The 19,320-nt window shown below is 56.8% G+C and overlaps 1 protein-coding gene across 2 annotated transcripts; it reads right to left on the bottom strand.

The window, feature by feature from the left end:
• Positions 1–1,454: 1,454 nt before the first annotated feature.
• LOC311427199 (one cut domain family member 2-like) lies at positions 1,455–19,069 on the bottom strand. 2 transcript variants are annotated; one of them, XM_084504362.1, is made up of 2 exons: positions 17,744–19,067; positions 1,455–2,748 (listed from the first exon to the last, which is right to left on the bottom strand). In XM_084504362.1, exons 1-2 carry the CDS (start codon positions 18,936–18,938, stop codon positions 2,462–2,464), a joined length of 1,482 nt encoding a protein of 493 aa, XP_084360488.1. In that variant the 5' UTR covers positions 18,939–19,067; the 3' UTR covers positions 1,455–2,461. The 2 variants fall into 2 exon arrangements, with proteins under 2 accessions (XP_084360488.1, XP_084360487.1); XM_084504361.1 differs by lacking the exon at positions 1,455–2,748 and adding an exon at positions 16,355–16,779 and having other exon boundaries at positions 17,744–19,069.
• Positions 19,070–19,320: the final 251 nt, after the last annotated feature.

Raw genomic sequence — 19,320 nt, forward strand, 5'->3', positions numbered from 1 at the left:
GAACTTTCATTTAAATGTAGAGATGGAACAAAATAATACCCTGGGCAGAGCTCTGCTCCCGAATTTGGTTTGCATGTCATGATTTGCATCATCGTGACTGTGACAACACAATATGTCAAAACAAATTACTGATTTGCCACATGAATTGCTGAAACCTCAGTTACGGTTCAGATCAGGATCTGATCATAATAAGCCAGGCTGTAACGGTGCTCAGCACTTACAGTGAAATAAATCAGTACATATATTGCAAGTTTTATCCCTGGGAATGAGGAAGAGGGTATATAGGTATTTCAACTGTTTTCACATAAAGGAGGATGGGTGTTCAAAGCTCTAAACATACAAGAGATCAACTCTATCTGACAAAACAAGTAATATCCAACAGACACGCTTTTTGTACGTGGCTCCGGCTAGAGCAGATGTCCCAGTTTAGTATCCCAACATCTTACGCTTGGAGTTCATGCAACTCCTGGAGAGATTCCGTGTGGGGCAGAAACAGGAAAAACATAAATAAACCCACCCTTTGTGTTGCTCAAAGAAACAGAATTGATTACCTTTCCACAGATCAATGGTGCTACACGCATTTCAGTCGTGCAAGAGGAGATAATGAACTGAAAAAACAGTTGTGAGAATCCTCATCTTTGGTATTGTAGCTGTTGAGGTTTTGGTTGCTCTGTTCCTTGTTCTTTTGAAAAAAACTGCATAGGCACAAATTAAAGACAATCTTCAACTTTAAGATTACTGAGTTGTCAAATGAAGCAGCAATCATACTGGCTTTACTTTGTTTTTGTTCTTGTCAACCCTTCCTTTGAAATCTGCTTCCTAAAATGTCCAAGATGTCTGTCAAAACACAGTGTGTTACTTGTTCGCTTCCTGACGTGCTTCCTTGTTTTTTTTTTATTTTTATTTTATTTTTTAAATGGAACAGTTTGTTGCAGAAGAAGTAGGTGCAGAAAACGTTTCTTTGGTTTCGATTAAGTAGTACATAAAAAAAGTCTCAAGTGTCTCTAAAGAAGCATGACAGCGCTTGGCTTGCTTTCGAACCCCGGGCCGTGCTCCGAAGGGGCCGTTCACTGGTAAGGACGCACATCGAGTGACCGTGGCCGCTCCGGCCGCGAGGATCGCCTTCGCTACTCGACGACTGCCGTGGCTGCAGCGAGGCGGCTGTGACAGCTCCGCCGCGCCGCTCGGGACTTTGCTCACGTGTTTTTGTCAGCGCTCACTTTCTGCTCAATCGTACAGCGAATGACCGTGAGAGATTGAGGAACGGGCTGGCGTTTGCGAGGCTTTCTGGTCTCTAAAAGAACGACCACGCTAACGATGACGAAAAGAAAACGGCGAGTTACAAATATCTTTGGCTTGCAGAAATCCTGTCTCTTTGGTGTGCTGTGTTCTCGGCAGCTTCGACGGACTGGTGGACGAAAAGAACTTAAAATGTAATGGGCTTAGATGGCGTATTTAAGTCATACGTGGCACAGCTAACATGCTCAATGACGTTTGAAGGGCTTGTTTGTGTTTGTTTTTTTTTTTTTTCCTGCTTGAAAGTACCATAAAATTCCCATAAGGATTTTCAAAAAAATGAACAAAAATACACTGAACGCTAAATACTTCTCAGTAACAATGAGACTACAAAGGAGAAACTAGATTCCTGGTAACTGAAAAGGGCTTATTAATGACCTAAAAAAATCTAGATCTTTCAAAACGTTGTGTTTGCTCCATGTACTGTAGCAGTTAAATTGACCTCCTGAGTGTGCATCTGCATTATGTACAAACACAGAATTTGTGACAAACTGCAAACTGTGCTTGAGACTTGTGTAGTCACATACTTTTTCGCTATCACCTTTGTAAATTAGAATGCATCTCAAAATAACAGCTGTAGTGAGTCCAGGATCGTACCTATTTCTATAGCTATTGTCTTTGTGCTTGATACTTTGAGCTCAAGTGACTTGAATTTTTCTGATCCAAGATCAAGCTATACTCACTGATTAAATCAAAGAAATTAAAAAAAGAAAAAAAAAAGAAACCTGTAAATTTGATCTTTTTTTTTTTTTTTTCCCTAAAACACTTAACAAAACCATGCCTGAGATTTAAAAACAGGTTCTTGGACTCTTTAGCGTCTCCGTGTCAGACTTTGTGCTCCGTTCTCGCGCGGCGGTGCTGCAGGGCGGTGCGGCACCGTGCTGCGCAGCGCCCGCCAGCCGGGGCTCGGGGCTCAGGAGAAACTTGCCTCACGAACGGCTCTCTTCCTTCAGACCTGCTTAGCCTGTCCTGAGCATAGTATTACATAGAAAGAGGTTAGTTTTTCACTTGCGCCTTCTAAAACTGACTAAAAGCCGTAAAAAGTGTCCTCTGTTTGCAGCTAGGCTAGGACGAGTTTCCGGGAGGATTGTGCTTTAAGTCACCAGTGAAGGGCCCCGCCACGCATCCGCTCGCTCGGTGGCTCCGCCGCGCCGGCCGCTCCCGGTCACGCTTTGGTACAAGTGCTGGGGGCCGAGGAGGAGCCCCCGGTGCTCAGATCGTCCTGCCACTTCTCCAGGCTGCGCCGCCTCGCGTTCATGAAGAAGTTGCTGACGGTGGTGAGCTCCAGGCCCAGCTGCTGGGAGATGGTGATCTGCATTTCTTTGGACGGGCGCTTGTTCTCCTTGAAGATGGCGAAAAGCGTTCGGCGCTGGAGGTCAGTGAAAACCAGACGAGATTTCTTCTGGGAGTTGTTCCTTTCTTTGTTCGGCTCCTGCTCTTTGCGTTTGCATGCTTGGGGAGGGGGTGGCAGGAGACAGAGAGAAAGAAAGGGTCAGCACGTGCAAGATGCTGGCAAGCCCGACCCCCAGCACCGAGGAAGCCGAGCACCCGTGAGCCTTCCTGCACCCGCTGCAGGGCGGCCACAGACCTGGTCCCTGCAGATCATCCCTTGGGAGCATCACGCTCAGCTGCGAGCTGCACTCCAAGAGTGCTCTGCAAGTGGCACCAGGGGTGCAGAGCTGAATTTCAGAGGCAGCACACTCGTGCCTCTGCTCACACGCCTAAAACAAGGATTTGGGATGGGCACCTGACTGTGAGGCATTTGGGCACTGGTCTCCAGCCCCTGGCAGAGCTCACCCCTGCGTGCTTATCATCCACACACCCGACACAGCCCCCAAGATTCAGATTTCTGCACAGTGAGGAATTTTTTATTTTTTCCACACTCTTTATGAAGCAAAAATCTGAGAAATGCACGGCAATGTTAGGATAAAAAAAAATAATTTCTCTGAATTCAATCTAGGAAGGAAAACACAAAGCACATCCTTTTCTTTTCACAACAGCTATGAAAAAGATCAATTATCTGGGGATACTTCCCTTGTACCACAGCATGTAACAACTCCGGATAATTATTTCTTAAGGAAACTGTACAGGCCTCCGTTCCACAAGGCGAGCTGCACCACCCGGGGAATTTCTACGGCAGACACTGAGGCAATACCACGGGAAGTCGCTGCTGGCGCATTCAGGATGAACATTTTGTCCCTGTTTTGGGACAATCAGTGCATCCATCTCCTCCACCTACAGAAGGAGGCCTGGATCCCCTCCACAACAATGAGGTTTAGCGCTCTGAAGGGGTTCCTATTTCTTTGCACAGCCCAGAGCACGCCCCAGTTGAAGCTCTCAGGGCAGCAGCTTGCGGTGACCACAGCTGGGGGAAACCCACAGGCAGCACAAATCCTGCCGCCCACCCAGCCGGGCCTTTTGTTTGTTTGTTGCCTCCAGGAGCAGACCTCTGCGGCTACTTTTTAATCCTTTACGATGTGTCTGTTGTTTTCTCCCCGACTGCAGCTGCTGTGTGCAGGAGAGCTGCTGAGGCAGGCGGCGTGCCGGGGCCGTGCATCGTGCACCGAGGCCCCGTCTCTTTTACCTCTTTGTTCACTAATCTGAAAAGTGCTCTGACTGCCAGCAGCGAGCTCCACCTTTAATGGTGAATTAGCACAGGTTTATGTGGATTAAGTTAGCTTCCAAACACGCCTTGTATCGAGTCATTAGCCTCAGAAATGAGGAAAGGAGAGGTCTGTGATTAGAGGGGGCAGGTCGCAGGCTCTGCGGCGCTGTGCTGCAGCTCCGTGGGTACAGCTGCCCGTCCCCGCGGCTCTGGCTGCCAGGCTGAGGGCCCACTGCCTGGGGGCCGTGACGGTTGACACCAAACCCAGCTGGGGCAGGCAGAGCAGCCCCCTCCCCTGCTGGCTCTCCCTGCCCTTCTTTGCTCTGGGGTGTTCCTGGGGGCTGGGGGAGAAGCGACGGGGCACTCCTCGGACATCTGTCAGGAGATCAGCTTCAGAGTAGATCCTGCATCTTTGATCTGGCAGGCAGCACCTGCACGTCACATAATCTCACTGCAGGGCAGTTGGGGAGAGGAGAAACACTGCCCTTCCACACCTTCCCCTCTCCTGGGGCACCACACACCACCCCTCCAGGACCAGGAGCAGCACCGCTGTGCCTGCCAGCAGCGCCGTCCTCTCCATCACAGCAGATCCTTAAGCAGCAATTACTTCATTTTTCCCAAAGAAGCTTGGAAGCATTGCTGAAACCAGGCACTGCGTTACACGGCACGGCACGGTCACACCTCACAGGGCACCCCACCAGCACGCCTGGCTCTTCTCCTCTCCTTTAGCTGCTCCCCGTGGTGTCCCCATCCCCGGGCTCTGTTCCCCATTTCTCTGTCCCCAGGCTCCTCCTGGCACATCACACAGCTCTGGCGAGGTGCCTGCAGCCACGGCATGGGGCTGGGGGCCAGCTGCACCCCGGGGCGCAGCGCAGGGTGAAGGCAGCCGGGAGCACCCGCGCCAGCGCCTGTCCAATGGTCAGGCTGGGGCGGCAGCACCGTGTGCTCGCTGTGCCAAACGATGCTAATGGGCCTCAGAAAAATCGGTATTAATAGCTGATCCGTATTTATTAGCACAGGGAGAACATCAAGTGCTGAAACCAATACCACTGCCGCAGCACATCCAGATTTAAAAATAGACTGATAAGGCTGTCTATGCGAGGCAACAAGATAAAAAAAATCCATATGTTGACATGGTTAGGTAATGTGCTGGGACACAATAAGTAGAGTGAATTGGTAAGTGGGCAGATTTTTAAGCAGATGTATTAAATAATTCTGCAGCTCTGACGTGTGAAATGAGAAGCTGGTCCAAAAAGTAATGCTCAGGCTCTGGAAATGTCTGCAGTTAAGCTGAAGGCAGGGCTGTGCATGTATACACGGCTGCGTGCCCGGCTGTGACGCTACAGAGAGCTTGGCTGCGCTGGGTAGGTAACGGGCTGTACTGGCCAGCTTCACTCCGTGCATGTGGCCGCATTTCACAGGATTTCTGCAGGAAGCTGGACTATTTTTGGTGTTTTGGCTGAGCCTGAACCTGATCTTGCACCCACTTTCAGCTGTGAAATCCAGGTGGCTGCAGTGGAGCTGCCTGAGAGGGAAGTCAGGGCCACTCAGAAAGGACCAGGGACTCGGCAGACCTTGCAGCACGGGTGGCAGGAGCATGAACCGCAGAGAAGCACGATGAGCCTGGGGCGCAGTGCTCAGCGCCACACACCTCAGCCCCAGCCTGAGGGCTCCAGAGCCTTGGGTGCCCTTTCAGGGACATCTGTCTTTGCCAGAGATCAGCTGGCCTCATAGTGAAGGCAGCTCCATGGGAATAAACAGGGCTGAGCCCTTCCCGACACAACAGAAACCTGGGTTTCTGTCAGAGATCAAATCTGAAATCCTCAAAGATAATACTTAAAACTGAGATGGTTTTCAATTGACTGGCAGGAGCGAGGAACATCTGGAGGATGTAATCCTCCTGACCGAGGTTTGGGCTCTAGTGCTGTACCCCAAGCAGTGTGTCAGAGCCACAGTGCTCTCAGGGAAACCCCTGCACAACAACCAGGGAGCTCGGTGGCTTTTCAGACCCCAGGCAGCAAATCCCCCGTCCCCAGCTCCCCCTCTAGTGCACGGTGTGCCCTGCTGCCCGCTGTCCCAGGCTGCTGGCCCCAGCGCCCCGTTCCCAGCTCCCCTCATTGGGATGCTCTCACTGCGAGTCCCCTCTCCTCTCCCTGCTCCTCCTGGCTCCTTTGTCCCTCAAAGCTATCTGCATCTCTGAGCCACCAGATAATACACTCCACAGGTGATGTTTTACTGCACGTCAGAGATGAAAAAGCAGCTTTTATTTTGGAGGGGCTGGATCTTTGCATTCGGCATTTCATCGAGCCTTTTGTCTGAGCCCCGTGCAGTGGGGAGGCGACGAGCACCTACCCTTGTGCTGCAGATCCTAATAGGTTCCGGGACACAGGGAGGATTCCAGTGGTTCCTAACATCACTAATTTATGTCCAGAGATACTCTGCGTATTACAGTTATTGGTATCTCATGATAAATAATGCAAAGGTATGTGCTTTTCAATGCATTCAGTAAATACTTTCCTTGAACTGTTAAGTTTGCTCTTGAAAAGGAACCATAAAGGCAAATGTTTTTCCTTGACATGCATTTATCAGAAGAGAAAAAATGGAGCGAGCACTCTAATAAAATAAAGTTATTACCCAGGAAACCTGCCTGCAGAAAGAGAAACGTTTTAATAGTAGAAGGAAGGGAAGCAGCCATCTTGATTCTAAGAGCAATTTGATTTATTAACTGCAGTTAATACTGGCTATATTCTATGGAAGAAAACAGATAATTAACAATAATTGAAAGCCATAACTGTGAAGGAAAAAGATTCATCCCTTTTGTCCATGCCGGAGTAAAGATGCTTTACATAGAAACAACACGAGCAGATTCGGTACCACCTCACCTGATTTTTATTCTTGGGGAAATGCACTGATTTAGAAGGCCCTAGCAGGGGTGCAGGGACGCGACACCCCTCTGCCGAGGCGGGCCCTTCGTGCCATGCCCCCCAGGAGGCACAGTCTGCCCTAATACTGCAGCTAGAGCTACGGGGGCACTCAAACACACTGCTCTCAGCCAGCGAGGTGGGGGGCTGGCGGAGCGAGGTCTTGCTGACGGGCTCAGGACCCCAGCACCCAGCGCAAGCGCAGGGAGGCGCGAGGTCAGTCAGGAGGCATCAGGAGATACCTGGAGCGTGCCCCCAAGCCTGCACCCTCCTCACTGCTAAATAAGTTTCCACAAAGATAAATATTTAGATGTTCACCTCCAAATACGCAAGATGCTCTATTGACTTTTGGTCAGCGTGTTTGCAAGCCCGGGGTTAAGCATGTGCTGAAATACTTGGCTAGATCCCCGGGATAAGGCGAGCAGAAGCAGCCGTGGCTGCTGGTCAGCAGCCGCAGCAGCTGTTCCCCCACCTCCACCTCTCCGTGAGAGCCTTTAGCATTCCCCAGACACGCTGTTTGGCAGCCCCAGGAGCACGATTCTGCCACAGCTCCCTACTTTGGAGCTGCTTTCTGAACTGAACGTGTGAGGCGAAACCTTCTAAATGGTCTGCCGCTTAGCAAGAGAAATAAGCTTGCTTCAGTTGCTGGTGTTCCTTTTACAGCAACATCTCAGTAACTGAACTTGCAGGCAGAAACACTTGTGATGATGGTGAAGCTGTAAGTAATGACAATAACATTTATAACTTGCTTGGAATTCTACCCTGTGATTTTTCACAGCTCCCCATGGCTTTGGGAGGTCATTCGCACAGTCAAGGAGCAGAATGGTGCTGTGGGACTGGTATGCCCAGTTAAAGTCCATCAGCAATAGCTCACATTTTGGTGGGCCCTTTGTGGCTGGCACACGTACAAGAGGCATTCACAGCAGCATCACCGCTGGGTATTCTCACATCTCCACTGGTCGGACATTGGGACAAAATTTATCATTCAGGCAAAGATAAATGGGAAATCCATTTATCGTTTAATCCAGTCCCTCACGCTAGACAGAGGGAACTCAGAAGTGACACTTTTTCAGTAATATAACCGGAGATCAGCGTGTCCCAGCTGCGATTCTCGAGGCTGAAGAACAGCATCCCGGGCTAGACCTCGCCCACAGGCCAAGCTGCCCGTGGGCCGTCGTTAAATCGAGCGATGCTACCGACAGTTCCTTTGTCCGCAAAAATACTCTTATTTTCAGCAACAATAACTCTCATTTTCCATTTTCTCCCTCAGAAGGGAGGAACCCAGCCAGCCCCTGCATTACGGATAGCTATAAATCCTGGCAAATACTCAGCGGCGTCGCAGCTGGTAACTATTGTCTTTAAAACTTGGGTCTGCACAGACTGAAGTATGGTGAAATTTAACTCTGGTCATTAAAAATGAATATATGGCAACTGTTAGCAAATGGCAGTGGATTCTACTGTGCCATTACTAGTGCTGAGTAAAGCTGTTAGAAAAGAGAGATTTATGCCGGTGTACACCCTTGCTGCCCTGCCGAGCCCGCCCGTCCCCCAGGCTGTGGTGGTCGTGGCGCCGGGAGCAGCCCGGCCGCAGGCAGCCCCGCGTGGTGGGACCCCCGGCCGGGAAGCCTGAGGAGCACGGCGTTTTACAGCAGGCAGCTCGGCATTTTCTCCTGACACTTCTTCTTGCTGAAAGATGTCCAGCTGGCCCCATCGCTAATGGCTGAAATACGCAGCTCAGAGCAATCAATTTGCAGCACGCGGCAGCAGCCTCACAAAGCCCAGGAGCAGCGCTGCGCCTTCTTGTATGCGGTAATAGTTTCTGTGAGCTATTTATGCATGCTCCGGTGGTCCGGTCCTTTTTATAGAAGCTGCTTTTGCCACATGTAGGCAAAAATTGACTGGCAGGGGGCTCACGGCTGCGACGGGCAGCAGTGCAGCAGCGCTCACCCAAAGCGTGCCCCAAGCAGCCCGGTGCTCGGGGGGACAGGCTGGGACGTGAGGGGATGGGGTCACCAGCACCCAGAGGTGGCTGTGGGGAGGAGGAGGAAGAGGAGGCAGCAGCTTGCTTGGGATACTGGGAACAGGTCAGTGAACCAGCCCGTGACTCGTGTCCCAAGGAACACAAACGCAGCACAAGTTCTGCTTCTAATCCAAACACAACCCCAACAGAAACCCAACGCCGCCCGCAGGTACCTCTGACTGCAAACCGACCGGGCAAGGAGGCTTTCACCAGAAATCTTGGAGGATGACGCAGCCTGCTGAAATTTTCTCAGAGCCACACTTTGTGGTCTGCTTTCACTGCAAAGAGACTCTCTTTGTCTTCACCACCTCTAAATTTATTTCCCTGCAGCTTCTCAAGGTAACCCACACCCTCAGATTGTCACTGTTTTTATGATGTTTTCACTTTAATGGCAACAGTGGCTCCGGAACTGCGAAACCAATAAACAAATGTCAAGAAGGAGCCAAGTAGAGAACAACATTCGTTTAACCCACAATAAGTCATTTCTCTATTGTTTGTAAAGATAAGCCATGAATATTGATCGCTCCTGTGCCATTTCAGATGGGTGTAGCACAAAGTCAACCAAACCAAGTTATCTGTCTGATGGAACTAAAAAATGTTTCTCAATTTGATTTCAGAGAGAACTCAATGTGAAGGAAATTTAATTATGCTAGTTACACTGAACACAATGAAATGACCATCAAAATGTTTTCCAAAGGTTTAAAACGTTTTTCTTTTGATATGATCCACTTAAAGCAACCTCTTCTATATCTGCGTTACTACAATCTCTTAAAAACTAGGCCTCAAAAATCAATTTGATTACCTCTCTGAATTAAGTATGCACAAATGAAAGCAATTGAGATCAATACAAATTAGGTTAAGTACTCCACTGTGTACAAAATCATTATGTAACAAGAAACAATTTGAATGAAGATGCAAATAATCACATTGTTAGGGTGCGCAGCCAGTGCACATTTATCTGCTCATTCCCATCTGCTACACACACATGCTGAACCCTCTTCATCTTTTTCACGCCCATGAACACCCTCTGAAGGCACTTCTCTAGAGCAGAAGCTGCACACAGACAGGCTGCAAAGGCAAGGTCCTCGCCAGCCCCTGTCCGGGCACATGGACTCGTGCAGCACCCCAGGCAGCAATCCCACACCCTGATGTTTCCTGCCAGGAATGTTTTTCTCGGTACTCCACCTAATTTTTCTCTCGTAGCTCTGCCACAGAAAGAACGCCTTTCTATAGCCGGGACTTGCATCCTTCAGCTATTTGAGAAGAAAAGATGAATGGATTTTGGGACTTTGTTCTTTTATATTGCTTTCTGGCATGTAGCGGGTCTCAAGCTATTTGTGTCAAACCTCTTGTAAATCTGCTGGAGAGCTGAAATTGGGCTGTAAATCCTGCAGGGCAGGGACTGTTTTTTCTGCACAATACTGCAACACCGATCTCAGTGTGGGATCTCTGACAAGGGCCTCTAAGTACTATTGTAATATACTTCCATCATTAATACAGAATAATAAATAATAGATGGGGTAGGCCAATTTATTGCACTCTAGGGCAGGAGGAGTGGAGGCCTGGTGAGCGTGCAGCGCGGTTTGAAGGCGCTCCTTGTCACCAGGTGGCTGCAGGCTGTAGCCGTGCCCCCCAGCAGCTCCTGCAGAGCAGCCCCGAGGTGCGTGCTGGTGGCCGAGGCAGGGGGCATCCTGAGACACTCGCCATCCAGCCCTCCCACCCGACAAACCCTCCTGCCAGCTGCCAAGGGAAGGAGCTGTCTCAGAGCTGACTGTGAGCGCTGGAGGTATCTGAAGGCATCCTCTCCAGCAGCCAGGGGATTTGCCTGCTCTCGCGCCTTGTGGGATCCTGCCCCAGATGTGCAAGCTCACGCTGAGGCTTCATTTCAGGACAGCAGCCTCTGAGATCTTGCTCCTCCCCACAGGTCCCTGTTATCACAGCGAGGGGTGCAACCACCCCGTTAATAGCAGTGATCCTTCAAAGCACTGGCCATGGCTATACATACATGGGGAAACTGAGGCACAGAGCAAGGAGCACACCTGTGTGAGAACTCAGTTGCCTAAACCTGAAATGTATGTCCTGCCCTGCCAGCACCTGGGAGATTTATGCGTCCTCTTGTTCTGAGGATTCTCCCCTTTGAATGCCCAAATAGTTTCCCGGTGAAATATAACGCTTCTCTGTGGCAAGGATTTATATTCCCCAGTCAGGGCACAAAACCGACGCCAGGCCCTCCCCGCGCTGAGCGCTCTGCCTGCTGCCCGTGAGCGATGCGCCCCCAAGAAAGACCCGGAATTTAAAGTGGAGGGAGGCAAGTAAACACTGAATAGGAGTCCGAAATCCTGGAGAGGATTTGGGTTTGAAGTATCTTGTCTTCATTATTTCCTACTGGTGACTTGAGGGGCTTTCCCCCAGCCGTGCTGCCCTGGCACGCCGCCGTGCTGCGGCTCCTGCCCAGCAGCTTCCACTGCAGCCCTGAGCCGAGCCCCCTGCGTCCCGCTGCAAGGGGAAGCACAGATCCACCAAGGGCTTGCTCCGTGCCTCCGAAAGCAGCTTGTTTTCAGAACTGCTGGCTCACGACAGAAAGCGGGAGATGACTTTTGACTTGTAATGGCTGCTATTGACAGGCACAGTTATGAAGAACCTGAGAGGGAAGGAGCAAAACTCCACAGGCTTAGCTGGGACAGCGAGACCTGTGCTGCCGCCCTGGCTCTGTGCTCCTCTTGCATTTCAGACAACGGCTGCTTAATGCAAAACGCAAGAGCAAGCCTTGGAGGGGTGCTGTTCTTTGCCACAAGGCCAGGTTCCCATTCCCTCCTTCCCCCGGGCTTGCCAACCCGCAGCAGGAGCGGGGTCCTCCCTCCTGACGTGCGTGGCAGGACCTGGGCAGGACGGAGGAGAAACCTGGCACTAAAGACATCAGAAGGACTGGGGAAAAGCCTTGGAAGCTTACACACAGCCTCTAGGGACCACCAAGCCCTTTCACACGGGCAGCCTGTGCCCAGGGCTGTCCCAGCACCGCGGTGTCACCGGTGCCCCAGGAGGAGCTGGGGGGTGACACCGGTGGCATCACGGCCAGGTCTGGTGGCAGGGGGACACTGCCCACCGAGAAAAGCAGCCGTGCCTGTACCCGGTGTGGCAACACGTGGGCATGGGAAGCAGGAGGGAACTGGGAGAGATGCGGGGCCAGCAGGGGAAGCTCTCCGAGGAAGACTTCCGTGTGCTTTTCCGCTGCCCTCCGCAGCTATGTGCTGCTTGCCAAAGCTTAATGCCTCGGCACAGGCCCTCGTTTTGAAACGTCCATTACGACAAGATGAGATCTGCTGGAAAATCACCACTACTCATAAATATGTTCCCTGCTTACTTAGAGATATTTTGGTCCCAGAGACAATTTGCGTTTTGGGAAACTGCCAGCCTCCCTTGCTTGTCTAATAATTCCTCTGTGAAGCATTTACCAGTGGCTTGAGTCCCCTTTTTCTCACAACGGAGCGGTTTGATTTTATAGCTCAGAAAACCCAAACAACCCCCAAACACTCTGATTTCTTTTTTGATTGCATTTCCATCCCCCATCAGTGAGTTACCTTGTTGATCTTATCACTGAAGCCATTTGAGATTAGTCTATTTTGTATGATTTCTGCGTACAGAAACCCTCTATAAATCAGAAAGCCTTTTATGCAAAAGGCTGCGAGATTGATAGGACTGGATACAAAATCTTTTTCCTTGGAAAAAAAAAGATGTCCTATCTGTCCCATCGGACCTAACATCTTCTCTGCATATTCACCTCCGAAGTATGATGGGGCTTTTTGTAGAGAAGACAGGAGACATGATAGCGGTCTTAAATACAAACAGATTGCTATCAGAAGAAAGGGAGTAATTTTTTTTGTGTGTGCTCTGCCTGTTGGGGATAAGATGAGAAGTAAAGGATTTGAAAGACAAAAAGGGAGATTAAGGCTACTCATTAAGGATTTTTTGTACCTGCAAGCCCTGGAAAAGATTGCCTAGGTAGCCAGGAAATCCCCACCGCCGAAGAAGGGGGCAGGCTGTGAGGACAGGTGGCATCCCAGTGCCTTCCAGCCCGGCCTCCCCCATTAGATGGACTCTCCACACACCTGCAGAGCCCTGTGGCCACTCTGAAGGCAGCCGCAGGGGAGCTCCTCTGAAGCAAGGAGCCTGCTGCTTTTAATGTTTGCAGGCTCAGAACAGGCGTGTTGGGATGCTGGCAACGAGCTCATCATCGCTGAGTAACCTCGCAGGGAAGGCAGGAAAAACAGCTTGCACCGTGGGGATGGCAGGAACATGTAGTGCAAGGGGGGGGGGAATAATACACGGAGTGACAACCAACTGCAACCGTGGTGCAGAAAGAGGAGCACGGGGTTTAAGTCAAAACGCCCCTATAAAGAGCAAGGGAAGAAAGAGGATCAGTTACTGGAAAATAAAATAATCCTTTTTGGCAAAAATGTTCTCTCCTTTACACGTTCCTTGTCACAAATAAATTGTGTCAGCTTTAAAATGCAGAGAAATACTTGAGTTTTGGGTATTTCAGTTCAGGTGGTGACAACTAAGAGATACTGGGAAAATGTAGTATGGAAATATTGAAGGACAGATCAGAAAAACTCAGAGTGAGTGATACATCCTGACAGACTGGTTGTTTCTTTTATATATATATATATGTATATCTATACATATATATATAAATGGAGAGGAAAAAAGAGGTAGAAATGCATTTAATAATGAATATGGTCAGATTTTTCCTTGTCAACTGGTCAAGAAACTGAGAGAAACTCCTTGCTTAACAAAAACAGTATTCAAATGTCTGCAGAGCAGAAACGTCCCCGGTGTCTTCAGAAATTACGTGGAACAACGAGATAGAGCGGGATATTGTTTCAGAACATTGGTATGTGAGAAATATAATTTATCACTCAGCCCCACAATTTACTGCATGGATTGTTCAAACATAACCACTAATCTATATCTGAAGAGAGTACTAATATTTCAAGCCACTAAACACCTTTCAAAGAGTCTTTATGCACCTGTATATTTAGTTTGACACTAAGAGATAGTTTTATACGTATTTAACACAACTGATACGGATGCTGTTACGCCTTAATTTTCAGCTGTGTCTACAGACGACAAAATAGTCTTAGATTCCAGAGGCAGAAAATGGAGGTGGAGTACAGAGGCAGAGGACAGACAAGAGCAGTGCGCCTCTAACCACGCCGCCCCGGCAATCACCAGCACTCAGCACATCGCAGTCCGAGGTGCTGGAGGTGCCCAGGGCAGAGCCCCCTGGTGCAGCCCCGGCCTACGGGGGCACAGAGCCAGCAGCCCCGTGCCCCTGCTGGGACCCCCATGGTTGCCTTGGCCAGGAAGAGACCCCAGTGCTGGGGGTCCCGGGGCACCTCACCCCTCCCCGTGCTCTCCCTGTGCCCTCTCCTGCTTCCTTCTCCCTCACCCCTTCCTCTCCCTTTGCCCTCTAGGTCTCTCCTTGCCCTCCCCTTGCCCTCCCCTTGCTCCTCGCCTTCCCCCTGCCCCTCCCCGCTCCCCGGTCCCCCCGCCCCGTGCCGCTCTCCGTGGTGCTGACGGCAGCGGCGGCTCCGCTCCGGCACCGGGGGCGCCGGGACACGGCGCGCCCCGCACAGCCCCGCACGGCCCCGATGAGCCCCCCCGAGCCCCTCACGGCCCCGCACAGCCCCCCAGAGCCCCGCACGGCCCCGCACAGCCCCGCAGCCGCGCTCGGGAGGGTGGAAGCGGCGCTGGCCCCGGCGGCCCGGGGTTGCACGGTGGGGAAGGAGCGGAGGCCGCTGAGCGCGCCTGCTCTGAATCATTGCTGGTGTTTGGGTACCCAAATGTGCGATCGGCAATAAGGGGATTCAGCAGGCAGGAAACGCGAGCGGGAGTCTCGGGGAGAAAGCGGCGACGGGGGGCCCGTGCCCGGCTCTCCGGGGCCGAGGGAGCTGGGAAACCGGCGGAGGAGCGCGGCACGGGAGCACCTGGAAGCGCATTCCTGCCCTGTGTACCCAGCAGGGCTCGGGCTGGCGATAAGGGGCTCGGCACCTCGCAGCAGGGCGGGCGGGAGGACGGGGCTCCGGGTGCAGCTGCCCTGAACCGCCGCTGAACTCTGCCCTCCGAGCCCGTGCTGATAAGCGCCCTGACGCACCCTGATCGCTAACGCTCTGCGGGCGCTGCCCTCCGGCCGCAGCAAACACCGAGCCCGCGGGGACGTTTCCGCGTGGGCGGGCGCTGCGGCGACAAGGCCGGGGCCGGGGGGCCCAGGAGGGACCGGGGGGGCCAGGAGGGGCCGGGGGGGCCCCGCCGTCCCCTGCTGCCCGCTCCTCGGCCCCGGCGCCCTCTCTCCGGGTCTTTGCCCGGGGCCACCGGAGCGGTGCAGGCGCGGCGGGCAAACCCTTGGAGCGGGGCTCTCACCGCGCGGCTTCCGTGGAGGGGAGAGCGGATCGATGGGATCGATGCGGGAGGTTTCCCCGGCCCCGCACGGAAGGAAGGGCTTCTCCTCGGCCCGGCGGCGGCGCCGTCTGCCCCGGCCCGGCGGGACCTGAGGGTGCTGCGGGGGCAGGCGGGGTGGCGGCGTGCGGCGGGGCTGGCCCGGGGCTCCCGGCAGCTCCCCAGCGGGGCTCTCTCCGTTTCTGCCTCCCCGCCGGGTGCCGGCCGGGCCGGAGGCTCCCGCTGGGCGCAGGGCTTTGCCCCGCTTGCGGCACATTGCGGTCGGTTCGAGGAGGATTTGGGGGAGCGCGGGGCAGGCGGCTGCTGCGCTTGGCAAACCGACGGGGCTTTCGGCTTATCCTGCCCAGAGAGGCTTCAGCAAGCCAACCGAGGGGCAGGGAGCGCCGAGGCGGTGAGGCTGCATTCACCCGTGGCAATAAAAGCTCCATTTCCCGAAGGAAAGGTGTGAAGGTTCCCCAGTCCCCCGGCCCAGCCGTGGCCGGAGCCGCTGCCCTGGTGCGGGCGGGTGCCGGTGCAGGAGCCGAGCCCCGGCGCCGCGGGGTTCTGTGGGCGGCTCGGCTGCAAGGCCCCGGGGAACCGGCGGCACAAACCCGGGGCCCGGCCCCGCGCACCCGCAGGGTGACCCAGCCCGCAGCGAAACCGGGTTGAGGCCGCGGGAGCGTGCCACCGGCCCTCCTGAAACCGGGCCGGCCTAAATCCCAACCCGGCCGCCCGGGGAAGCCCCGCTGGCCGCCCCCCGCCGCCGCGGCGCCCCGGGGCAGCGGCACGGAGACAGGCGGGGGGGCCGGGGGGAGCGGGGTGCTGGGAAGGCCGAGCACCGGCAGCATTACTGGAAACCGGCCGGATCAGGTTCCAGATCAATGAGAACTGGGTCCACGCGTTTATGTTCCCGTTGCCAGCATTAATGCTCTTTTAATCTTCTAAACATTATCTGCATCGATTTCCCTCCACACACGCGTTGGGCTGAGGAGGCGACACGGCCGCGTGTGCCGGCTGGGGCTGCCCGGCCCGGGGCTCTGCACCCCTAGGGAGCGGCCGGGGGAAACTGGGGGGCCGGCAGCAAGGAAAGGGAAACCAGATAACGGGGGCACCAAAACGGCGGTGAGCACGAGCAGAGTGCAGGCGGCACGGACCGGGAGCTCGGCTCCTCCAGGTCAGGGGCTATTTCCACCCCCTTCTCTCTTTCCGATTGCCCTCTCCGTTCTGCCGACACTCCGCCCGGGCTCCAGAAAAGAGGAGAATCGGCCGGTGACGAGCCGCACGGCCGCGGTTACGGATGCGGTCGGGAGGCAGGAGGCGAGCCCCGGCCGGACAGGGGCTGCGGGGACCCCCGGAGCCAGCTCCCTGTGCTCCAGCACGGTGCGGTGCGGTGCAGCCTTTGGGAAAGCCTGCGTTGTGTTTCCCCTCCGCTAATCTCTGCAGGCTGGCATCAACCGACACGGCAGAACGGCAGAGTTCCCGGAACAAACATCGCCAGGTTTCTAAAATGTGTTTGCGGACATGGAGCCGTCACAGCAGGCGGCCCAGCCGGACCCCCCCGCTGCACCGTGCCTGGGGTCGGTGTGTCCGTCCGTCCACACGTGCGCTGGGCGGCCCCGGGCCCGCCCCCTCCCATCTCTCGGGGTGCAGGGGGCGAGCAGCTCCTGCCCGCACAGCCCCGGGTCCCGCCGCAGCCTGTCCCCGGGCAGGCAGCGAGCCGCAGCCGGTGCCTCTCTGCCAACATCTCCTCCGCTCTCGGCGAGCCGCGGCGGTGCTGAGGTGCCGCGGACGCGCACCCAGCCGACGGCGCTCCCCCACCGCAGGGACAGCCATTTGTGCCGGTGCCCCCCTCGCCCCGGCTCCCCCCCAGCATCCCCCCAGCAGCCTCCCCGTGCCCCCCCGGCCGCTCGCCCCCCGCTCCTCCCGCAGAACAATAGAGCGCTGCGGCGCGCCCAGCCCGCGCCAGGGGGCGCCCGGCCGCGGAACAATGCGGGACCCCGCGGAACAATGCGGAGCCTCCGCGCCCGGCCGCGGAACAATGCGGGGCCGCCGCCAGCCCCGCGCCTCCCGGGGCCGCCACCCGCTCTCGGGCCCGGCCGCCCTCTCCCGGGGGCGCCGGGGGGCGGCCTCGGAACCGCCCGCCGAGGGTGGGAGGGGAGAGAAGGGGCCGCGGGCCGGGAGGAGCTGCTCGCACCGCCCCGCACGGCCCCGGCCCCGGCCCCGGCCCCGGCCCCGGCCCCGGCCCCGGCCCCGGCCCCGGCCCCGGGCGGGCGCTGCCCCGCGGGTGGCCGCGCTGCGGGACGCGGGCCCCGCACGGCGAGCACGGGCGGGAGGCGCGGGGGCAGGCGGGGCCGGGAGGCGCCCCCCGAGCGGGCCGGGACCCCCCGCGCCGCCCCCGCCCCCGAGGGTCGCGCCCCGCTCCCGCTCGCCCTCCCCGGGGCTCCGGCGGGCGGCGCCGGGACCTACCTGCGAGTCTTAAGGCTGACATCCTCTGGAACTCGGGTTCCTGCAGCCATTTCCACATCCTCCGGAAGGTCTCCCTGCCGGATTTCAGTTTACTCCAAGGCTTAGGGTTCCGTAGCAAGTCCGAGAGGGTCCCCTGAGACCGGCACAGCACCCGCTGGGCGAAGATCGCCTGGGGGATGCTGTAGCGCTTCAGCTCCGCCGTGATCCGCTGCGCCACTTCTTTGGTGTTGATCTCCTCCAGCTGCCCCGAGCCGCTCACCTGCGAGCCGGACGAGGAGGGCGGCCGCTCCCGGCCGGCGGGCAGCCCGGGCCCGTGGGCCGGCGGGTGGCCGGGGTGCGCGGCGGGGTGCATGCCGTTCAGGTGGGACATCATGGCCGGGGGCGTCGCCAGCCCCCGCGGCAGGTGCTGCTCGCCCCGGGCCAGCATGGCCGCGTGGGCGTCGAAGTTGGGGCCGAGCATCTTGTCGTGGCCGGGCGGCCCGTAGCCGTGCAGGCCCTGCTGCGCGCCGTGCAGCGCGCCCAGCCCGTTGCCCAGCGGGGACAGGCTCTGCCCCATGGCCGGCATCTCCTTGTAGGGCCCGTAGAGGTTGTTGACGGCGGGCAGCCCGCGCTCGTCCCGCATCAGGGCGAAGCTCCCGCCGACGTTGCCCGACAGGCGCTGGTGGTGGTGGTGGTGGTGGGCGTGCGGGTGGGCGTGCGGGTGGTGGAACTTGTCGGACACGGTGGAGATGGGCGGCAGGGGCTGCAGCGGCGTCAGCGTGGTGTAGGTGCCGCTCATGCCCATGCCGGGCGGCGAGGGCTCGCAGGGCACGCTCATGGCGTGGTGCAGCGGGATGGACAGCTCGGGCCGGTACTCGGCGGCGCCGTCCAGCAGCGAGGCCATGCCGGGCACCATGGCCGGCCGGGCGGCGGCCGGGGCCAGCTCCTGGTGCGGCGGCGGCGGCGGCGGCGGCGGAGGCGGCGGCGGGGGGGGGGGCGGCGGCGGAGGCGGCGGCGGCGGCGGCGGGGGGGGCACCCGCAGGGGCCCGGCGGGGCCGCGGCCGCCGTGGTGCGGGCTGGGGCTGCCCATCAGCTCGGGCTCATGGCCGGCCGCCCCGTGCAGGCTGCCCAGCGGCTCCATCGCCAGCTCGGGGTTCATGGCGCAGGCGGCCGGCGCGGCGGCGAGGCATCGGTAGGCGCCGCGCCCGCTCCTCATTCGGGCATGGGCGCGGCGGCGGCGGCCGCCGCGGGGCAGCGGGCAGCGGGCAGCGGGCCCGGGCCGCCCCCCCGACGGCCCCCGCGGCCCCGGCCGCTCAGCCGGACCCCCCCCGCCGGCCCCGCGCCATGTCCTCGCCGCGCCGCCGCCGCCGCCGTCTGCGGCCGCCCGGAGCTGTCCAGGGCGCGCGGCCGCTCCGCCTGGCCGCGCCCGCGGGGCGGGGCCGCGCGGACGGGCGGGCGGCGCGGCCAATGAGCGGCGGCGGCGCGGCCGGGGGCGGGGCCGAGGGGCAGCGCCGGCCAATGGCGGCGCGCGGGGCGGGGCCTCGGAGCGGCCCTTAAAGATGCCGCGGCCCCTTTGTAGCGGCGCGGTGCGCGGCACG

Source organism: Aythya ferina (assembly GCF_964211825.1).
Source record: "Aythya ferina genome assembly, chromosome: Z".
NCBI classification, from domain to species: domain Eukaryota; kingdom Metazoa; phylum Chordata; class Aves; order Anseriformes; family Anatidae; genus Aythya; species Aythya ferina.

What these genes read in the sequence shown, in the direction of transcription:
- LOC311427199 (XM_084504361.1), bottom strand. Translation starts at nt 18,938, where the DNA reads ATGAGGAGCGGGCGCGGCGCCTACCGATGCCTCGCCGCCGCGCCGGCC. An exon ending in GTCAGCCTTAAGACTCGCAG is followed by an intron (nt 16,780 to 17,743) that starts GTAGGTCCCGGC and finishes AACACATTTTAG; the next exon opens with AAACCTGGCGATGTTTGTTC.